The following is a 19224-nucleotide window of genomic DNA, read 5'->3' as shown; positions in this document are numbered from 1 at the left end:
GGAGTAGATAGTGTAGGAGTTGGGTTAGGGTGTAGATAAGGTTAAGCGTTGTATTGGGGTTGGGTCAGGGTTGGAGTCGGGTTTGTAGGGTTAGTATAGATGTTAGGGTAGGGTTAGGGACGGGTAGATGTTAGGGTTGTGTTTGATAGGGTTTAGCTTAGGGTCAGGGTTGTGCTTAGGGTTATGTTTGATAGGGTCGTGCTTGGGGTTGCGCTTGGGTTGGAATAAAATTAAGATCCAACTCCTCTTTAAAAGATATTCTTACAAGTTTTAAAAAAAATATATATAAATTGAATTTATAACCGTCTGATTTTTAAATAACCCTATAAAAACATTGCATGCATTTCCTAATATATATACATATATATTTACAAAAAGTAAATTGTCATATAATTTTACATAATTAAAAGATAACCCATCATTATTATATTTTAATCTTAATCTTTATCCATATAAGAATTCGCATATTAGTTTCAACTATAATCAAGAGTAGTATTATATGTAACAAAGCTATTTAAAGATGCAGGACTCTACTAAAATATAGTGATTCAAAAGTATTCTCCCCATAGATATATATCTATCGTTAAATTACTAGTAATGTTAATAATAATAATAATTATAAAAATGTATTACCAAAAAATATTCTACAACAGGTTTTTTGGTAGGTGGCATAACGCTTGGATCATGTTTGGCTGCCTCAAAAATTTTATAAGATTTTTCAAGATTTTCATCAAGTTCTAAAATAGCAGCAACATTTCCACATCTATAACAATAATTAGGTGCCGACCATATCGTAACTATAGATCCTTCACATTCAATTAGATCATCGGTAATTAATATGCATTCTGATGTAGATGAAACTATGTTTAATCCATTTTCCATATTATAATTTTCTAAATTAGTATTTTCCATATTATGATTTTCATCGTTTTTATGATTTTCATCATTTTTATTATTTTCATCACATAAAGATAATTTTTGTAGTGGTCCATCAAACATAATCTTATAACCTTCCATAACAAGTTGATGAGCTCTTGCAATCATTTCAATCTGATTAACCCTACAAAAGGATTTTACTACATCTGCACCAAAAAGAAAACCTGCTCCCCTTGGAGAAAATGCCCATCCATATATATCTTCTGGATCTGACCAAAGAAGATCACACATAGGCCCCTCATGAGGAACTTCTTGTTTTCTATCAATCAACCTAATCTATAAATTAAAAATTAATACAATTATTATTCAAAATTCTAATATATATATATATACCTGATCTATTGCTGTTATAGTAGGACTTAACCCTCCATGAACACAAAAAATTTTGCCATCAACTATAGCTGCTAATGATAAATAATCAAATACTTCCGTACAATAACGCCAAACATTAGCATTCCCATATTTACGTATACATTCATCATAAAACCCATATACTTGTGTAATTTGTCGAGACTCATGATTCCCTCGAATTAATGTAATACGGTCTGGATATCTAACCTTAAATGATAACAATAATAAAAACGTCTCTATCGAATTAAACCCTCTGTCCACAAAATCCCCTTTCAAATGTAGGTATAGACTTATATATATATATATTATTTCATCATTTACCCATAAATATATAATTAGTATCTGGGCACATCCCTCCAACTTTAAATAGCTCCATAAGATCATGGAATTGTCCATGAATATCCCCACATATCTTAAATATATTACTTTTATATTCTCCTTACTTAGATAAATCTCCTTACTGTTACTGGTGTATCTATCCATTGAACATTTGCCTCTTCTACTAAAATCTCTCTTGCCTTATAACATAAAACCTGAATCTGAGACTCTGTTATCAGCTTACAGTCCTTTAATAACTCAATGTTATGGTCCAATTCACTCATCTCTAATCTTAATATTTTTTGAAGGTTAAATTTTAGAGTTGCCGTCAAAAAAAAAAACAGACTATAAAAGTATAAATTAATACTTGAAATCTTATGAAAATTATATCTTAAATAACCTTTTAATTTTTATATATTTGTGTATTTATGTGAATAAGAAAAGTCAAGAATAAATGATAAATGAGTTGTTTGTATTTTGAAAAAAAAATGTTGCAAGTGTGATGATGTATGATATAATGAAGTAAGAGTTAAATTGTGTAAAATCATATATGAAATATTATAAATAATGTTTTTTTTTCCATATATTTCCAAAATATGAATTTATAATTGTATTGTATATAGAAATTTAATAATAGAAATTGTATTTTTTGAAAAATTAATTGTATAATGTGTGTATTTGTCAATCTGTGTTTCTAATAACTATTCTCTTTTTAATACATCCAATATGGTTTCGGAGTTATTAAGCATTTCTTTTCCTAGAATGTTAATTAGCAAAATGTCTATATATATATTATGTGTGTGTATATACCTTGGGAAGAAAGAATAACTTTTTCTGCATATTCAGGTAATCCTAACCATGCTGGAGATTGTCTTTCTGGCAAATTTTGTATCCATTGAAGAAATTCATCTCTTCTTAAGCAATCTGGAATAGTAAGATGTTTTTCGACAAGTTGATAATTAAGATTAAAAGATTCAGGTTTAAATATATTTTTAATCATGTTATTAAGTAAATCTAAATCGTTTTCATCATCAAGTCTAGATCCATAAATGGATTGATATAAAAGTAAACGAATAGCTTCCCAAGGTATCTTTTCTGGAGAAATATTTGAACGATTATGTGCAGAATCTTTAATTAACCTATTTATCATCCATATACCGGATTCAAAATCAGAATCATTGAATTCATATAATTTAGACCAGCCTAATGGGACATAACGTAATCTCTCTTGTACTAATGCATGAAACCATGAAAGCAAAAAGTATAAACGATTTTTTTCTATAGGTTTATCATTGAAATATGATATTGGAATTGACCCAAACGTATTTAACATGTTTGCTTTAATACCGGGTGGAGGTTCAAACATCATTATTCGAGACATTCTAAGAAGATTTATAGGAACTTGTCTAAAACTCATTTCCATTGTAATGAATAAACGAAACTTTGGATGATGTTTAAGATTTTGTAATTTTTTTTCAAGATGATCTAGCCAAGAAGTTGTTAAATGAACATTTTTCAAAAGTATCCATGTGCCTTTCTGACTAGCTAAAATTATTTCTCTATCTGCTTGAGTAAGTCCTTCAATTGAACCCATAGTTATAGATTGACAATCAGCAGATACTTGATTAACAAAATTCTCGATCTTATAACTAGCATCATATCCCGGAACTGAACATAAAACAATAGGTGTTTGAGGAGTTGATTCATTCTCAATTAGAGATTTAATATCATAGAAAATATGAGAAAAAATATTTTCTTCAAAAACATCTGTTATAAATTTCTCAATTGCAGGAATTAAGCGATCCATTCGAAACATTTTAATAATAAGTAATTTACGAATATTATTATTTAATGCTAATAGGTTAGTTTGTTATTTAGTTAAAGATATTTTACTTACGTTCTTCATGGTATTCCCATAATATAGGTACATAATCTTCTGCTTTTTCTACAGTTAAAAATAAATTAAATTCTTTTGAATTTTCATCAATATATTTGTCAATATCATAAAAATATGGAACTTTATATTTTTTAATATCAATACTAGATGGATTTTCTGAAAAGTCGTTTTCCGGTATTTCACTAGTAAACAATAATTCGAAGATATTATTATCAAAACCTTTAATTTCTTTTGTTAGAATTGCAAGTCTTGTAATTAATAACCCGAAAAATACATGATGTTTATGTAATAACGCCCGTGAAACTTTTTTAAATGTAGTCAACATTATTTCTCGCAAAAGAATGTTAATTCTTTTAGAAAAATCTTCTTCTTTCTTTAATCCTTCATTATTGTTTAAAACATCATGAAAAATATCTTGAAAAAATAATAAAGAAAAATTGTAATAAGGTGATATTAAAACCAATTTCTCCATAATTTCAAATATTGAACTACAAAGAGATACCACTGGCTTATATAATAAAGTTATTTGCTCAATCTCTTTAATAATCTCTTCAGTTTCCAACGCTTTTTCAAAAATTTCTGAAGCTTCTTTCTTTAAACTCTCTAATGTTTTTAAAATAGTATCATTGTTAAGAATATTTCCTTGAGACTCATTAAGGATATTAAGAAGATTCTTTTCAAGATGTATAAGATGTAGTCTAAATTTATTTTGAAGTTTAACTGAATTGTTTCTTCGTTGATTAACATCTGGCCTTTCATAATAAAGTATTTTATTTAAACATTGAGATTGAAGACTACTAGTAGTTATTGTAAAATTAACAAATGTAACTCTACTAGAAATCTCTGGCCCGAAACTAATAGATGAATTTTTTGTTAATAAAAATAATTTAAAAGAGGGGGAAAAATCAATATCCTGCTTTCCAAGTTGAACCAGTATTCTCCCATCAGTTCTTTGATATTCCTTGTTAAGAACTGGATATAATACCGGATCTAAATATTCTGCTTCTTGAATCAAAATAGGATTTCCAAATCTCAAGGCGCTTTCTAAATGTTTAATAAATGTGTCATCTAAGAAACTTGTTACAGTCAATTTTTTCTCCTTAAAACTCTCGATCAAATACTGAGTAACACAATTAGAAGGATCAATAATTAAAGGATATCGATCTGCTCTCTTTAAAATTAACGCATTTTCTATGCAAAGCTCGTCTTCAGGCAAAGAGTTATCTAACCAGTCAGATTTCTCATCTAAAGTTACAAGATATTCAGAAACAGGATTGTTTTTCTTAGTATTAATATTTAATGATTGCAATTGACTCTTCCATTTTGCCTGAATATCTAAACGTGCTTGTTGATCATATATGCCAGCATATGTTAAAAAAGCAGATGAAATCAATACATCTCCTGCTAATGTATCAAGTTGATCTTCAAACGTTTGACTTTCTAGCTCCCAGCGATTACGCTCAGAAGAAAGATTGTTTAAAAGTTCTAAGCTTCTATCTACTTTTTGTTGTACATGGCTCATTTCCGATTTAATAGTTTGCATATCGCTAATAAGAGTAGCATATTCTTCCTTATATAATATAATGTTTTTCTCAAGCTCTTGAATAGTAGCAATTATATTTTCAACTTTGACTTTATTTTCAGAAACTTGTATTTCAAGATTATTAACTTCCTCGCGTAATGGTGCTACTTTTTCAAGAATAGTAGAATAGTTCACTTGGGCACATACCCAGAGAACTAAAGGACCACATGCTTTACTAGCATGATTTATTATATCAAATGTAAAATTAGGATTAGAAATATAAGATGTTTGCATTTTTGTTCTCAATGCTTTTGTCATCTGTTTGTCATTATCGAAATTTAATATATTTGATATAAAATCATCTTTTCTTATTATCCCTTGAACTGCTTTCCAATTATCAAATTTTTGACCAAGAAGAGTACATACAGATTCCATAGTAAGTTTAACCGCTTCAGGTGGATTAGTCATAGATCTTACTTCAGTTAAATGTTGTTTTTTAATACTACTAACTGAACGCCGTGCTTCAATTACTGCTGGTTCTACTTTAGCTAAATCATCAATTACCATTTTTCGTCTAATATTAATTTTTTCTTCTTGAAGATATAAAGATTCCTGAATTTCTAAAGAAGCTGTTTTCCTTTCTTCTGCTTCTTTTTGGTCTTCAACAATTCGTTTAAGCTTTTCATTAGCTTCTTTATTTTTTAATTCCAATTCTTGCTGTTTTTCTGCTAATTTTTGTTTTAATTCAGAAACTTTATTAACAGTATTATTCAATTTTTCAATACCAGAACTTAAATGTTGTTGTTGATCCTCCAATTTCTCCCTTTTTTCCATGTAAATTTGAACAAAATTCTGAACAAAACTAATGAAATGTCTAGGAGTGATATAAATTTTATTGTTAAATCCTGAAAACTTCTCATTAAATTCTTTCATTGAATAATGAATAAAAATGATGCAATCAAGAATAGCTTCACGATAAGTAAATGGAGTTTGCAAATAAATAGTACGTGCATTTGAAGGTGAGATATAATTGGGCTTTTCTAGATCCAAAGAACGAATAAGCTGACTAGCCATTTCATAAAAGGCTTGAATAGACCAATCCCCGAGCCAATTTACAATACAACGATTAAACAAAGCAGGAGAAGCTGATACTTTTGTTGATAATCCTTTATCTAAAGGATTCATTGTAAACACTATATGAAGATTTCTAGAAATTTGTTGAGAAAACCAATTATAGAGCTCATCTTGGGAATCTAAAAGAAGGCCTTCCTTTTGCGTAGCTTCTTTACAGCTTGAAATAAGTGAAGCGAATTCATCGCCTTCAAAAAGACCAGCAATTTCAGAATTTGCGAGTAATGTATTTATTCGTTCTAAAAAAGATGTACTAAGTACATTTGATTCATCAAAGAGAAAACATATTTTCTCCCCTTTGCATCCTACTCGTCGTAAGACATTTCGTAAATCATTATCAAAATCATCAGAAGAATATTTAGAATGAACTTTAATCTGAAATATCTTTAATCCATTCATCCAAGCAACAAAACGAGATAATGTTGTCTAAAAAAAATTATATAAAAAACAGATTGTATAGGTATTACTGACCTTCCCAGAGCCACTAATTCCAATAAAAATTAAATGGCCTTGTATTTGATGAAAGGCTCTATCAATACGAAGAACATGATCCAAAATATCATCAAACAAAATTAGAGGTACATCAATTTCTTCTTCACAAAAAGTTTTTAAGCGAGCTTGAATATAATCCCGAAATAATTCCTTATTTACAGGCATGTAATTTTTAGAAAGCCAATTTGAATATAATATTGGTCTATTGAAAATAGAATCCGATATATTAAGAAAGTATTTTAAAAACACTTCTTTAGAAGTATTTTCGGTCCATTGTCTTTCATCATCAGAAATTAAACGATCTTGAAACAGTTTTAATGATTCATAAAACCATAAACGAACCAATTCATCTAGACTCATAGTTTCCAGAGAAAATATTACTCCATATATATTACGAACCCACCGTGTAAGTTCACGTGGGCTATACACATAATGTATTTGGACATTTGGTGTAAATTTCTGCCGAAATAAAAGATAAAAGTCGACCATCACATATGTAAATTCCTTATAATATTTTTTCAGCTCTGGAATACATTTTAATATAGTTTTATTATATGTTCCGTATATTTGTAGCAGAGATGTTCTTTCAGGATAATCAACCATTATAACAGGAAAATGTCGCAAAAACCGATTGCTAAAAGCAATTCTTCCAATATCTTCTGGAGGATTACAAGATCCAATAAACTGTATTCTTTCTAGCTTAATCCATGCTTTAATTTTAGAATTCCAAAATTTTTCATGCTCAATTAACTGACGTATAAAGAAAATAACCCTTTGAGTACCATAAATATCAAGAGAGGGCAAGTTAATTTCATCACAGAAAATTATAATCCATTTACCTACTGATCTAGGCCTCATAATGACTTCATGGACAGCTTTTGTATATTCGCAGTATTGCTCTAGAGTTTTAATAATTAAATCAGGATTTGTATTACTAGAAAAGTTAAGTACGACTGGTTCTATATTAGAAATCTTTTGGAGCACATTTAATAATATTGTTGTCTTTCCTGAACCAGGAGGACCGCACAATATAAACGGTTTATGTTCAAGCAAAAATGAATAAATTAATGATTCATGCCGAAGTGTATCAACTGTAGAAATAACATAATTAGATTTAAAAACTGAATGAACATCGATTTCAACTATAGGTACTTTTGTTTCCCATAAATCCCAGTTTCCATATGGTAAAGATACATCGTAATCGAGTAAATGTCTATCATTAGATAAAACAGGAAGTTCAGTAGTAGTAAATTGTATTATAAATTTCTCAAATTTCTTTCTTTCTGTAAATTTACAATCTCCAGAAAAACTCCATATAATATATAGAAGTAATTTCTTTGATATGTAAGCCTCGATATTTTCATTAGTTAAAGGAAAATCCTCATGTTGTGAATTATATCTTGCCAATTCCTTACACGCTGCATGTATAAATGTAAATAATGTATTTAAAGATCTTATTGGCGTAAAAGTCATTATATGATCTAAATTTCGAGCATATTCAATTGCTTGAATAATAAGCCCATTTTCTGAAAAAGGTACATTCAAAATATCTACAAGAATTCTTTGGATAGCAAATAAATTCGAAGGACCAATAGAAAATGTATTATCCTCTTCGAACTGTTCAAAAGTTGAAGATTGTAACAAATTCAGACGATTATATAAAATCATATTTGGTTTAACCGTTTGTTCATCAAACCAAATCATACCGCATCTACTTATAGTTGCAAGAGTTGCGTATCTTAAAGACTCAACTTCAAAAACAATTCGTATATTATCTGAAATACTTAAACGTTCACCGTTTGGTAAAGTTAAAAGTTTGTTATCATCTAAAACACTAAATGATATTATTGGATATACAAATTGATATATATATACTTTCCTGTTTAAATTTTCTGCCCATTCAGGATCAATATCTCCATCAAAAATAATCCAATGCTTTTTAAATTGTTCCCCTCGCAAATTATTGACTATTTTCCTAATAATACTAGTAAATAAGCCATCTGTCCATTCTCGTGTTATAGGATCAAGATTTCCATAAAGAACTTCTTTGGAAAAAACTTTAGGGTCTATAATATGATATACGAATTCTGTTCCACTAATATTCTCCATACTTTTTAATAAAGTGCGCCAAGTTTTCGATTTCCCTGTTCCAGAAGAACCAACCATTATTATACCATAGTGAATACATTGGATCTGGTACAATTGCAAAATCTTGGCTATCCATTCATCATCAAGAAATAAATTTTCAGTCGAAGAAACTTTTCTAATTTCCTCCTCTAATTTAGAAAGATCTGCTGGAATATAATTCACATTTGGAAATAATGCTTTTTCTATACTAATCAAAAGTTAATAATAAACATAAAATATGCAACATACTTCATTAAAAGATGTAAATCGTTTTTTATTAATTTTGGTAATATTGTTCTTCTTAAGCTTTGAACTATAATCTCAGTTTCTAATATATCTTTAACAGCATTGTCCTCTTTTCTCTTTTGGATCATAGACCTTTTGATATTCCCAGAAATAACCAAGACACCTTTTAATGCTCTGAGTCCAAAATCATAATGAGATTGAAAAGATAACTCGGTATTACATTTTTCAAAAAATGGCACAATATTGGATGCAAGCTCTTTAGCCATAGAAAACCCTTGAGAATATAATGTAACTTGAGCAATTGTTTCCTTATCAGGTCGTGTCATAGATATACTTCGAAAAAGTTTTTTCAAATTATCAGGAAGATTCGATCTTCCTGCATATCCAGGATTCATGGTTATAAAAATTCCTGTTTCCGGATGTATTTTAACTTTTTTGTCAATTAATTCAACCTCAATGTGCTTGTTTTCTTTGTTATTTTTTAAACCTAGTTGAATTGCTTGAATTTGCTGAGAAATTGCACTAAGAATATTTTCTTCTAAACGGTTAAATTCATCAAAACATCCCCATGCGCCAACTTGACAGATTCCAAGAAATATTCTTCCTATTGCTTGAAAATCAAATGTACTATCACAACAAAATACTAATACAAATTTCCCTAAATGTGCACCCAAAGCTTTTACAGACTCGGTTTTTCCTAAAATAAAATTAAAATATAATAAATTATATTATTTAAAAACCTGTTCCTGCAGGTCCAAAAGGAGATCCACCAAGCTTCTGCTTTAATGCTTGCGTTAGAGTAAGAAAACATTTATCATTTAAAGGAGTTTGAACTAGTCTATCTGGTATACCAAGATATTCAAATCCATAATCGAAACTAACATTTCCTATTAAAACTTGAAGACTTTTTGGATCAGAATAATCTTTAAGAATAAATCTCATTTGATATTGCCATCTAAAATCATTGACAGAAGTAACCTTATCTTTTAATAACATATTTATTACATTTTTTTGATGGACTAAATAAGTAATCATATTTTCTGATTTTTTACGTTGTATAGTATTGATATCATTAACCACTAAAGTAGCTAGCATAGTTAAAAGAGTGTCGATACAAAACAAGTTATCTTGTAAGTTCTTTTCACTCATATCTGAATCGGATAATGCAATTTCTATATTTTTAGTCCAAAGAATTTGTAATGAAAGAATGATTATTTGAGAAGGGTATTTATCAAAAAAATCAAGTAAATGAGAATCTTCTAATTTAAGACTCCCATATAAATTTCCAAAATCATTAATGGCAATTATTAATAAGTCTGAAAGTGTATCTTTAACGGAAATATCTAATAAATCAAGCCATTCGTTAATTTTGTGTGTCTTAAGTAAATTTATAGGTGTTTTTAAAAAAACATTTTCACCTTCTTTTGACGAAAATCCGGTAATTGCGGTAGAATCCTTATCTAAAATCAAATTATGTATTCCAGAAAACATTTTACAAAAATGTCTTTGGATTCTATTAATATCCTTACTATTCCCAATCATCTCTAATAAATCTTCATCTCCAATAAAATAAAATCGAGGAAATGAAATGCGTTCTTTTTCTAAATATTCGCCCAATGCTTTTTGAATTTTTTGAAGCAAGTCTAATAATCTTTCCATAGATTTATGGATATTCGGAATTGCTAACACATCAAGAACAGAAGGTGATTTGCAAACCTTTTTCATTATTGCGAGAAATTCTGAACTTATATTTTGAAATCTTTGTGATTCCATAGGTAATAAATGTTTGATATCGGTATTTCCTGAGAAAATTTCTTCTAAATAAACCCACTGTCGCTGAACATCTGACCATATATCAAACAAAATATGTATTTTGTTAAGACGATAATCCCAAGAAGACGCTTCTTCTTGAAACATTTTATAATATGGAGAGTTTTTCATAGCTGAAAGAGAATTAAGATTATCAATACATTTTGTAAAAAGATCGTCCCAATTACTAATCAATTTAGATATATTTCGATAGTTAACCAAATTTAGATAATAATTTGACCATGTTTCACGAATCTAAAATATTAAATGGAAATAATTTTATTAATTAAACCTACATTTTTAAGAAATTCTTCCAATGCCATTTCCCCACGTGCTTCTGATATAATATTTTTGATAATGTGTTCATTATTTATGAGATTCAATTTCCAAACATCTCCTATATTAAGAGAAGAAAACCTAATGGGTTCTTTAAGCTTAAGTAGTTTAAAAAGTTTTTCCCAATGTCTTTCTTTCATAGCCTCGATTTTAAGCTCTGATATAAGAGAATTGGCTTTAATATATTGACGAAGTAAATTTTGCATGTGTTCAAAAGCTAAATATTGCCTCACAGAACTAGGCATTTCTTTTGTGACGTTTAACAATTTATCTAAAGATTGTCGAATTTTCCTTGGAATAACAATGTTCCAAGGAGTTTCCATTAGCTCATTTAAAGTTTTCCAGAGAGTATTAATGGCAGACCAGACTGATTTAAAATCCATGACTTCTTCTAAAATAGTAGAAATGACATCTTCTCCATTAGTATCAAGGTTAAGGGCTTCTTTAGCCTTTAGAATAGATTTTTTCTCTTTCTCTATTTGATTGATTTTCGATTCAAATATAGAAAGTGTATTAAATACTGATGATGGGTCAAGATCACCTGAAACAGGCTTTTGTTCGTTCCAGTCGTTAATAATTAGAGATATTTTTGAAGAAACAATCTGATCCTGTGCAATTACTTTTGTTTTTAAAACATCTAAAATTAATTAGAAATATAATTAAACTAAATTATATACCAATATGATCGGTTATAAGTTTATCTTTGCGATTCAGTATATCAGTTAACATTCCCCATTCCCCCTCGATTTGATCAATGTAAAGCCAGTCATTATCAAAATGATATCTTTGTCTAGATAAAACAGTTTGACCTTGTTGATATAGAGAAACAAGCTTTTTGTATTCTTCCATTTGTTTTTTACATTGCTCGACATTGGTAATAAAAGAAATAACTTCTTCTGTTGATCCTTCAAGAGATTGAGGTTCTAAAGTATGCCTCATTTTGGTTATTTGAACGCAAAACTCTTTCATGTTATCAGAAAGCTGTGTAGAAAATTTATTCAATATATCTTTTTGCCAAGAATCATATTTAGCGTTTATTCTATTTTGAACTTGCTTGTAATCTACAATTAAAAATCCAAAAGAGCGAAAGGTTTCTGTAGTATCAAAAGTGGAACGAGATTTTTGGATTTCTCGCAAAATCTGCAGCCATTTTGATAAATCATTTCCGAGAAAATTATAAACATGGTCAAGCTGTAAATCCCAAAGTGATTGAAATTGTAACCATTTTTCAACATACGCATTTACTTCATTAAGAACTTTAAGAATAGAAGAATATGTATTAAATAAATGAGGGCTAGATATTTTTGAAAGCTACATATATATAATTAATGTTTGCTAAATCGACAGAATATCTTACCAGGTATCTGTATGTAGAAGTTTCTGAGTTTTGGTCAATGGATGTATCAAGATCAAAATTTATTTGATATTTAAAAGCGAAGATTTTTTTTTGGTTACATGCAATATCTATAAAAAATTAATTTATGGAAGACAAAATATGAATTTTTACTTATCCAGTCATGAAAATTCTTGAACCAATATGATTTAGATGATTCGATAGAGGGTTCTAAAGATATTAATTGATTACGGATATGAATTTTATATGTAAATTTCTCAAATTTAGGAAATGTATGATCATCATAGTCTGAAGAACAAGAATTTATATGATCTTTTTGTTCTTTTTCAAAATCCGAATCAGTCGTTTTAAATGATATAAACGTTTTGACCCATATTTGAGCAGATCGAATGATTCTCTGTATTAATATATCCTCAATCTTAGAATTAAGATCGTTAACCCAAAAACTTAAATTGGAAAAGTTTTCAAAATTTAGAAGATCGATCTGTAATGCTATTAAATTTTTTCATAAAAACAATAATAATACTTCTTTTTGGATATTTTCAAGGATAGAACTAAATGCTTTTTGATCATACGCACATGTATTTAAATTTTCTAACTCTTTAAAAATAGTATCATGAGATTTCAATAAGATATTTATTTTTTCTCGCAATGTTGAAACTGATTTAGAAAAATCCTGTATAAAAAGAACATGACGACTTTTGTGCGGTAGACTGCTATGTTTCTCAATGTTATTATAATCCAAAGGTCGTATATGACTATCATATGAATGAATAAAAGATTCCCATTTTAAATTTATTCCTTTTGACATAAAATTTTGTATATTATTTTGATATTCGGCAAGTAAAATAGAAATATTATTCATTCCATGTATTTTCTCATTAATTTCGTGATAATTTCGAAGAGTCTCCGTTAAGCTTACAACATATGGATAAACCTTTTTAGCTTCTTTTGAAATACTATTAATAGAATGAGGTATTGAGAAATTCAACCACAAAAGATTCCTGACTTCTTTAAATAATATAATAATTTGATGATCAAAATTGACAACCAATTCTAATGCATTATCTAATGTACGCTTTCTAATTATCTTAAATAACCTTCCAGTTATTGAAATTTTTCTTTTTGATATATCATGAAGCCATGCTTCATAAATCTATCCAATAAAAAATATTTTTTAAAAATTAAATAGTCATACCTGAGATGTATTAAGTTTATTTTTAAATATGGTAGTATCCGATTGTAATTTTTGAGCATCAGCGTATAATTCCCAACCTTTACCAAGAACGTTTTCAATATTTTTCATGTAGGTATCTAATTGTCGTTCAATTTGTCTCGCCCATATAATAGCGCCTGAAATCGGAGGAATGTCATATAGTTGTGCCATTAAATATGATTCCGAATTGCTATAACGTTTTTTAAATCGTTCATGCAAGTTAGTTATATCCGATTTAACATTATTAATAAGCTGAACTTGATATTCCTGAATTGCTCCACGAATCTTTGGCCTAATAAATAAAGGATTAAATTTAGAAAAAACTATAAACATCTCCTTAGAGGTTTTTGCAGCACTCAAGTTATCTCTTAATCTATTTATAATAGTATTTTCAATTCTAGAAATTCGATCATTATAATTATTTTCTGTAATTATCCACTGTCTTGTGCCCTCTGGAGAAATATCTAGTACATCTATAGCTTTAAAAAGAGAATATGATTCAGAAATATCATTCATAATATCTAAATCTCCAACTCCATCAAATCTTATATAATTCTCGTCAGAAGATAGTTTAGATGTTTCTAAAACATTGAAAATCGTACTTCGCAATTGCTCATGCCCTTGTCTAAATGTTTTTATATATGCTAGCCTCTCTTGGGTTTTAATATGTTGCGAAGTAATTTTTATAGGAATAAACTTTTCACTACGTTTTCGAGTAACATCTCTTGCCATATTTGTGAATTCCTTTAGTTGATCATCCCATGTTTTGAAAACTTCATCGGCTGATCTCATTAGTTTCATAAAATGCGTATATTCAAAATGCATTAGCTTTTGGCTACTAAGTAAACTCTGAATACGGGTATTTAGATCTGAAGAAATAGCTTCCACCAATGGCAAAACTCTGCGAATAGGATAAGGACAAATCCTAAGTTTCTTATTAAGATGATTAAATATCTGAAAGATAGATTTTTGAACTTTATCTAATGATGTTGCCGATAAAAGTTCATTTAAAGGGAATTCTTTCATTAATTGGTTATATTTATTAACTTTTATAATTAAAATAAACTTTTCAGAAAAAATTAAAATACCTTTTTCATTGGCTTCTTTTAGACCTGTATCAGATGTAAAACTTACTGTAGTATGGAACCGTTTAGCTTGCTTTAAAATTTCTAAAGTTAAGACAACACCTTCACTTTTAAGCTGCTCCTCAATATTTTGTAAAGACGTTTCCATATTCAACCAAAAATTTATTTCTTGTGATGCTGATCCTGATGTTGGATCATGTGAAATTCTTGTAATAGTTTGAATCGACTTAATCCAAGAATTGACATTAGACTGAAGATTATTAAGAAATGTGCTATCTGTTAAAAGATTGCTCGGGAAATTCTGTATTAAAGGTTGCATGTTTTGTTCATTAGTCTAAAAAATTTAAAAATTTATTGAAACATTATTTAAATACTTCAAGAATAAATCTCTCCACTTCCGGATGAATCGTTAAAGATATCTTTGGTATTTCAATATCTTGTTGTAAATCTAATAATGATAATTCTAATTCCGCAATCTTCTTTTTTACTGCCGGGATTCCTATTTCTTTAGATATAAAATACATGAAAGAAAATATTAACCTGTTCTACGCTCATTGTTTAATAGTTTTGTGTTTTCTTGTTCCTTCTCTCTCTCCTTCGTGAATGCATCAAAATAAGGCGAAACTGCCGAATGAATTAATGTATGTATAACTTTATAAGGCATCAAAGATGTAGATGATACTTCATCTCTGAACCATCCTGGCATATTAACCAATTGTAACTGATTTTCAAGCGATATTGCTGGATTAATTTGTTCATAACGTTTAATTAACGCAAGTATAGCTGTTGTCTCTGAACAAGGACATAGTTCTAAATCAAAATGGTAGCTATAAGAAACATAACTACTTCCTAGCCCTTATAAACTTAAAAATACTGAAATCTTTGTCGTCACCTGAATCATCTACTAAATTTTCCTTAACATTTTTTATAATATAAAGTACTCTTAATGTAGCATCTGAAATAAACTTTTCACACTTATATAAACAATCATTAGATGATAAAACGTATTCATCTATATCATGTTTGTCTCCATTTAATATTACTTCTACAAGTTTTGATAAAAATGTAATCAAAGGTTTTAAATCATAATTTAAAACATAATTAGGATCATCAAACTGAATAGATGATATTGAATATTCTGCTGACATGTCAAGACATCTGCTTTACTAGTCAGATTAAAGTAACAAGTGTTTATATCTAAAAAAAAATAAATATTAGTAAAAATATACGAGTCTTTAAAATTTACGTAAAATAATTTTTTAAATATATATATATATATCTTGAATAATATAGTTATAATATTGTTTGTTTGAATTAATTATTATCAAGATCAATTGCATCTGGATTATTAATAGAAAATGATTCAGATTGTGTAGAAGAGTCTAAATTTTGATTGCCAATAGGACCGGAAGATGAGCTGTATTTTTATAAGAATATATGTATAGAATAAAGTATTTTAACTTTCCTAACAAAGCCTGAAAGAATTTTTGATTTTTCTAATGAAGCCATTGGGTCGTTATCAGATTCAAGTGTTTCAGAAGTAATATCTGTAGTAGTTTGATTAGCGATATAGTTAACATTCATTCTAAAGAATAAAATTAGTAATAGAGTTATAGATAATAAGAGAATACTTGTATTCAGCTTGAACACTTCTTTTTATTCGTAACATTTCTGCATATGTTTCTTCGTTGCCATGTTTTACTTCAAATTCATGCCATATTTTCCAAAAAGAAGGATCTATTCTAGGATCGCAGAACTGTGAAGCTATAAAAATAAGTAAATTATTTTAGTAATAAATGATTTTTACCATGAGCGTAAATTGCACGAGCTCTATCTATTTCTCCTATTGATCTTTCCATTTCTGCAAATTTTAGACACATATCTTTTGCTTCTTTATCAGGTAGATATGTTATTGCTCTGATTTGTTAGATTAATATGTATAAAATAAAACGTTACTTTTCATATATAGGTCTTGTTGATGTAAGTCCATAATTTATAGCTAATTTAGTTATATAATATTTATACATCTTTTACAATTAATAATTGGAAAAAAGTATAATTTAATCCTACATCTGCTCTATCTTCTGTAGAAACGGTTTCGGTAGCTAATAAAGATGCTTAAAAATATACTTGAAAAATATTATATAGATACCTTGATCATATATACGCATTGCATGACTCATTAGTCCATACTTTTCTTCAAAATCGCCATACATTAAGAAAATTGATTTAGATAAATTTGGAGGACATCCTTTAAGAGACTGTTCAAAAAGATCTCTGGTTCTCTCAACTTTTGTACCGTTCTAATATTCAATTAGACTTATTTCTGTTGCCAATAGAACTTACATAACGCTTCAAAAATTTGGTCTATTGTTTATTAATAATATTATTAATATTGAAAAAGAAAACTTACCAAATATATGTTCCAAATTTCAAAAGCAACAGGATAACTAAACAATTCAACACCTCTTTCAAAAACCTATAATTTTTTAATAATTCATTAAAAGTATAAATTTAGCTACTTTGAAACTTTCTTCAAAATATTTGTTTTCTTCAAGAAAATTTGCATAATTAACAATAGTTTGAGGTGTAGCGATCTTTAAGGATAATATTTTATCATACACATCTCTTGTAGAATCAATTGTCCCAACACTTTCCTCAAGATCAACATAAAACATCCAAAGTTTCGAAGATTTATGAATACGTTGTTGAGGAGTTAATGTCTAGATTAATTATTACTTTTAAATAAAACAATATTCAACATACCTCATCAAAATAATCAACATTGCTTCTATCTGGGCAATTGGTTGCTTTCTTCATGATTTTTACGGCTTTATCAAAATTATTATTTCGAAGTTCAAGTTCTGCCCATTCGCACCAAACTTCTGAAAGTTCATTTACACTTTTAAATGGTACCATAACACCTTTTTCAAAAATCAATCTTGCAGTATCTAGATCATTGTTTTGTTCGTAAAATTTTGCAAAATTGATGAAAAGTGAACTAAGTTTTCCCACTGCCTTTTTTGGTTGTATAGTTTTAATAGCATTCGTGTATGTTTCTATAATTTTTTCGTTATTGTTACCCCAAAGTCCAACTCTTTTTTCCCATTCAATAACGTTATACGGATTTTGTCTAAGTAATACATCATTTACCAGAAATGGACGTCGATCCATCAATTGTTCAAATCGAATCATTTTAATATCCAAATCTAAATCATCATTTGAATTGTTTTTTTTGGATTTATCTTCCTCTGTCATTTCTTCTAAAGCTTGAGATATAATAGATTCTTCGAATTCTGCATATGCATCAAAAATTTGAGTGAAATCCCTAACTGTAACAACAGTAATCAATCCTTCTTCAAAAATATCTCGAGCCTATTATTGTTAAAAATATTATATACAAATATTTATGCATAGTGCCTTTTCAAAATCACCTATTGTAATAAAATGTGTAGCTAAACTGGTAAAAAAAGTTCCCTGTTGATCCGTAAAGCGTTTTATTGCTGATCTAATAACCTTTTCTACTAATACCCCTTCAATTTTATCCGCATGTGTCGCTATAAGTTTAGAAAATTCGACCCAATAGTGAAAATTACTTTTTCCTTCTAATGATTGAAATTTTGGATTATTAAGCAATGATATATATTGAAACGCTGCCTCCGTATAACATTCTATATCCAATAAAAGCTGTATAAATTCTTCAATCATCTCTGGAAAAATCTGACTTGTTAATTATAATATATATATATATATATATACCATAATATAACGCTTCCAAACTTTAACTGCTGTTTCCCCTGATACTGACCGGGAAAATTCCTTATATAATTTCCATATTCTTTCATGTTGTGTAACTGGTAATGTCTGAAGTGCTCTATCAAATGTTCGTCTAGTTTTTGTAATTCTACATTGTTTCATCAAAAATTCTAAATAATCCATCCAAATTCGAGGCATCTATTAATCAATATCTTAATCCCCTTAATGACAAATATATATATATACTTTGTTAAGTAAAACTAAGGCCTTTTCATAACAAACATTCACTTTTTCATATTCTTCTTCATATTTAGCTGGATTAAGTCCTTCAACGTGCCGTTTTCGCACGTTTAAATACAACCGCCATAACTTATAGCTTCTAGGAAGGTCCATACATGCTCTTTCAAAGATAAATACTTGTTCATGAATTGGATCACCCTCTTTATGTTCAATATATCTTAGCCATGATTTTATAGAAAATGGATTACGAAGAAGCTCTTTTTCATATTCAAAATCTTCTTCAGAGATATGATACGAGTCAATATTATCTAATATTATCTTATTCTTGTTATTATTTGATAAGATTTGTGTCATTTTTATTAAAAGTAATTTTGATATGGTCAACGATAGAGAGTTAAGAGATAAATA

General features: G+C 28.4%; 3 protein-coding genes across 3 annotated transcripts; all 3 read right to left on the bottom strand.

Moving 5' to 3' along the window:
• Positions 1-543: 543 nt before the first annotated feature.
• Positions 544-1934, bottom strand: T552_02578 (serine/threonine-protein phosphatase 4 catalytic subunit). The gene is made up of 4 exons (XM_018371112.1): positions 1749-1934; positions 1270-1699; positions 634-1212; positions 544-591 (listed from the first exon to the last, which is right to left on the bottom strand). Exons 2-4 carry the CDS (start codon positions 1681-1683, stop codon positions 589-591), a joined length of 996 nt encoding a protein of 331 aa, XP_018225277.1. The 5' UTR covers positions 1684-1699; positions 1749-1934; the 3' UTR covers positions 544-588.
• A 326-nt stretch (positions 1935-2260) lies between these two features.
• T552_02577 (hypothetical protein) lies at positions 2261-16013 on the bottom strand. Its single transcript, XM_018371111.1, has 16 exons — positions 15713-16013; positions 15361-15669; positions 15195-15319; positions 14824-15154; positions 13718-14781; positions 13046-13675; positions 12673-13003; positions 12523-12629; positions 11843-12476; positions 11126-11802; positions 9761-11084; positions 9024-9717; positions 6627-8982; positions 3503-6581; positions 2416-3459; positions 2261-2362 (listed from the first exon to the last, which is right to left on the bottom strand). Exons 1-16 carry the CDS (start codon positions 15966-15968, stop codon positions 2307-2309), a joined length of 13017 nt encoding a protein of 4338 aa, XP_018225276.1. The 5' UTR covers positions 15969-16013; the 3' UTR covers positions 2261-2306.
• A 202-nt stretch (positions 16014-16215) lies between these two features.
• On the bottom strand, positions 16216-19210 carry T552_02576 (hypothetical protein). The gene is made up of 13 exons (XM_018371110.1): positions 18823-19210; positions 18580-18774; positions 18241-18540; positions 17587-18195; positions 17343-17543; positions 17234-17299; positions 17167-17187; positions 16973-17123; positions 16891-16925; positions 16777-16847; positions 16628-16737; positions 16452-16584; positions 16216-16405 (listed from the first exon to the last, which is right to left on the bottom strand). Exons 1-13 carry the CDS (start codon positions 19168-19170, stop codon positions 16246-16248), a joined length of 2400 nt encoding a protein of 799 aa, XP_018225275.1. The 5' UTR covers positions 19171-19210; the 3' UTR covers positions 16216-16245.
• Between the last annotated feature and the right edge of the window lie 14 nt (positions 19211-19224).

The sequence above is a fragment of the Pneumocystis carinii genome (assembly GCF_001477545.1).
Source record: "Pneumocystis carinii B80 chromosome Unknown supercont1.11, whole genome shotgun sequence".
Lineage (NCBI taxonomy): Eukaryota > Fungi > Ascomycota > Pneumocystomycetes > Pneumocystales > Pneumocystaceae > Pneumocystis > Pneumocystis carinii.
Note: the sequence above shows the minus strand (reverse complement) of the source record. Positions and strands in the feature narration are given on the sequence as shown.

Bases quoted from the DNA above. Each gene is read 5' to 3' on its own strand.
- T552_02578 (XM_018371112.1), bottom strand. From the start codon at position 1,683: ATGGACAATTCCATGATCTTATGGAGCTATTTAAAGTTGGAGGGATGT. The intron at 1,213-1,269 runs GTATATATATAT...TTTAATTTATAG, and splicing joins CTATAACAGCAATAGATCAG to ATTAGGTTGATTGATAGAAA.
- T552_02577 (XM_018371111.1), bottom strand. From the start codon at position 15,968: ATGTCAGCAGAATATTCAATATCATCTATTCAGTTTGATGATCCTAAT. The intron at 11,085-11,125 runs GTAGGTTTAATT...TTAATATTTTAG, and splicing joins TGGAAGAATTTCTTAAAAAT to ATTCGTGAAACATGGTCAAA. The intron at 2,363-2,415 runs GTATATACACAC...TTAACATTCTAG, and splicing joins AGTTATTCTTTCTTCCCAAG to GAAAAGAAATGCTTAATAAC.
- T552_02576 (XM_018371110.1), bottom strand. From the start codon at position 19,170: ATGACACAAATCTTATCAAATAATAACAAGAATAAGATAATATTAGAT. The intron at 18,541-18,579 runs GTATATATATAT...TTAACAAGTCAG, and splicing joins TTTGGAAGCGTTATATTATG to ATTTTTCCAGAGATGATTGA. The intron at 17,124-17,166 runs GTAAGTTCTATT...ATTGAATATTAG, and splicing joins CCAAATTTTTGAAGCGTTAT to AACGGTACAAAAGTTGAGAG.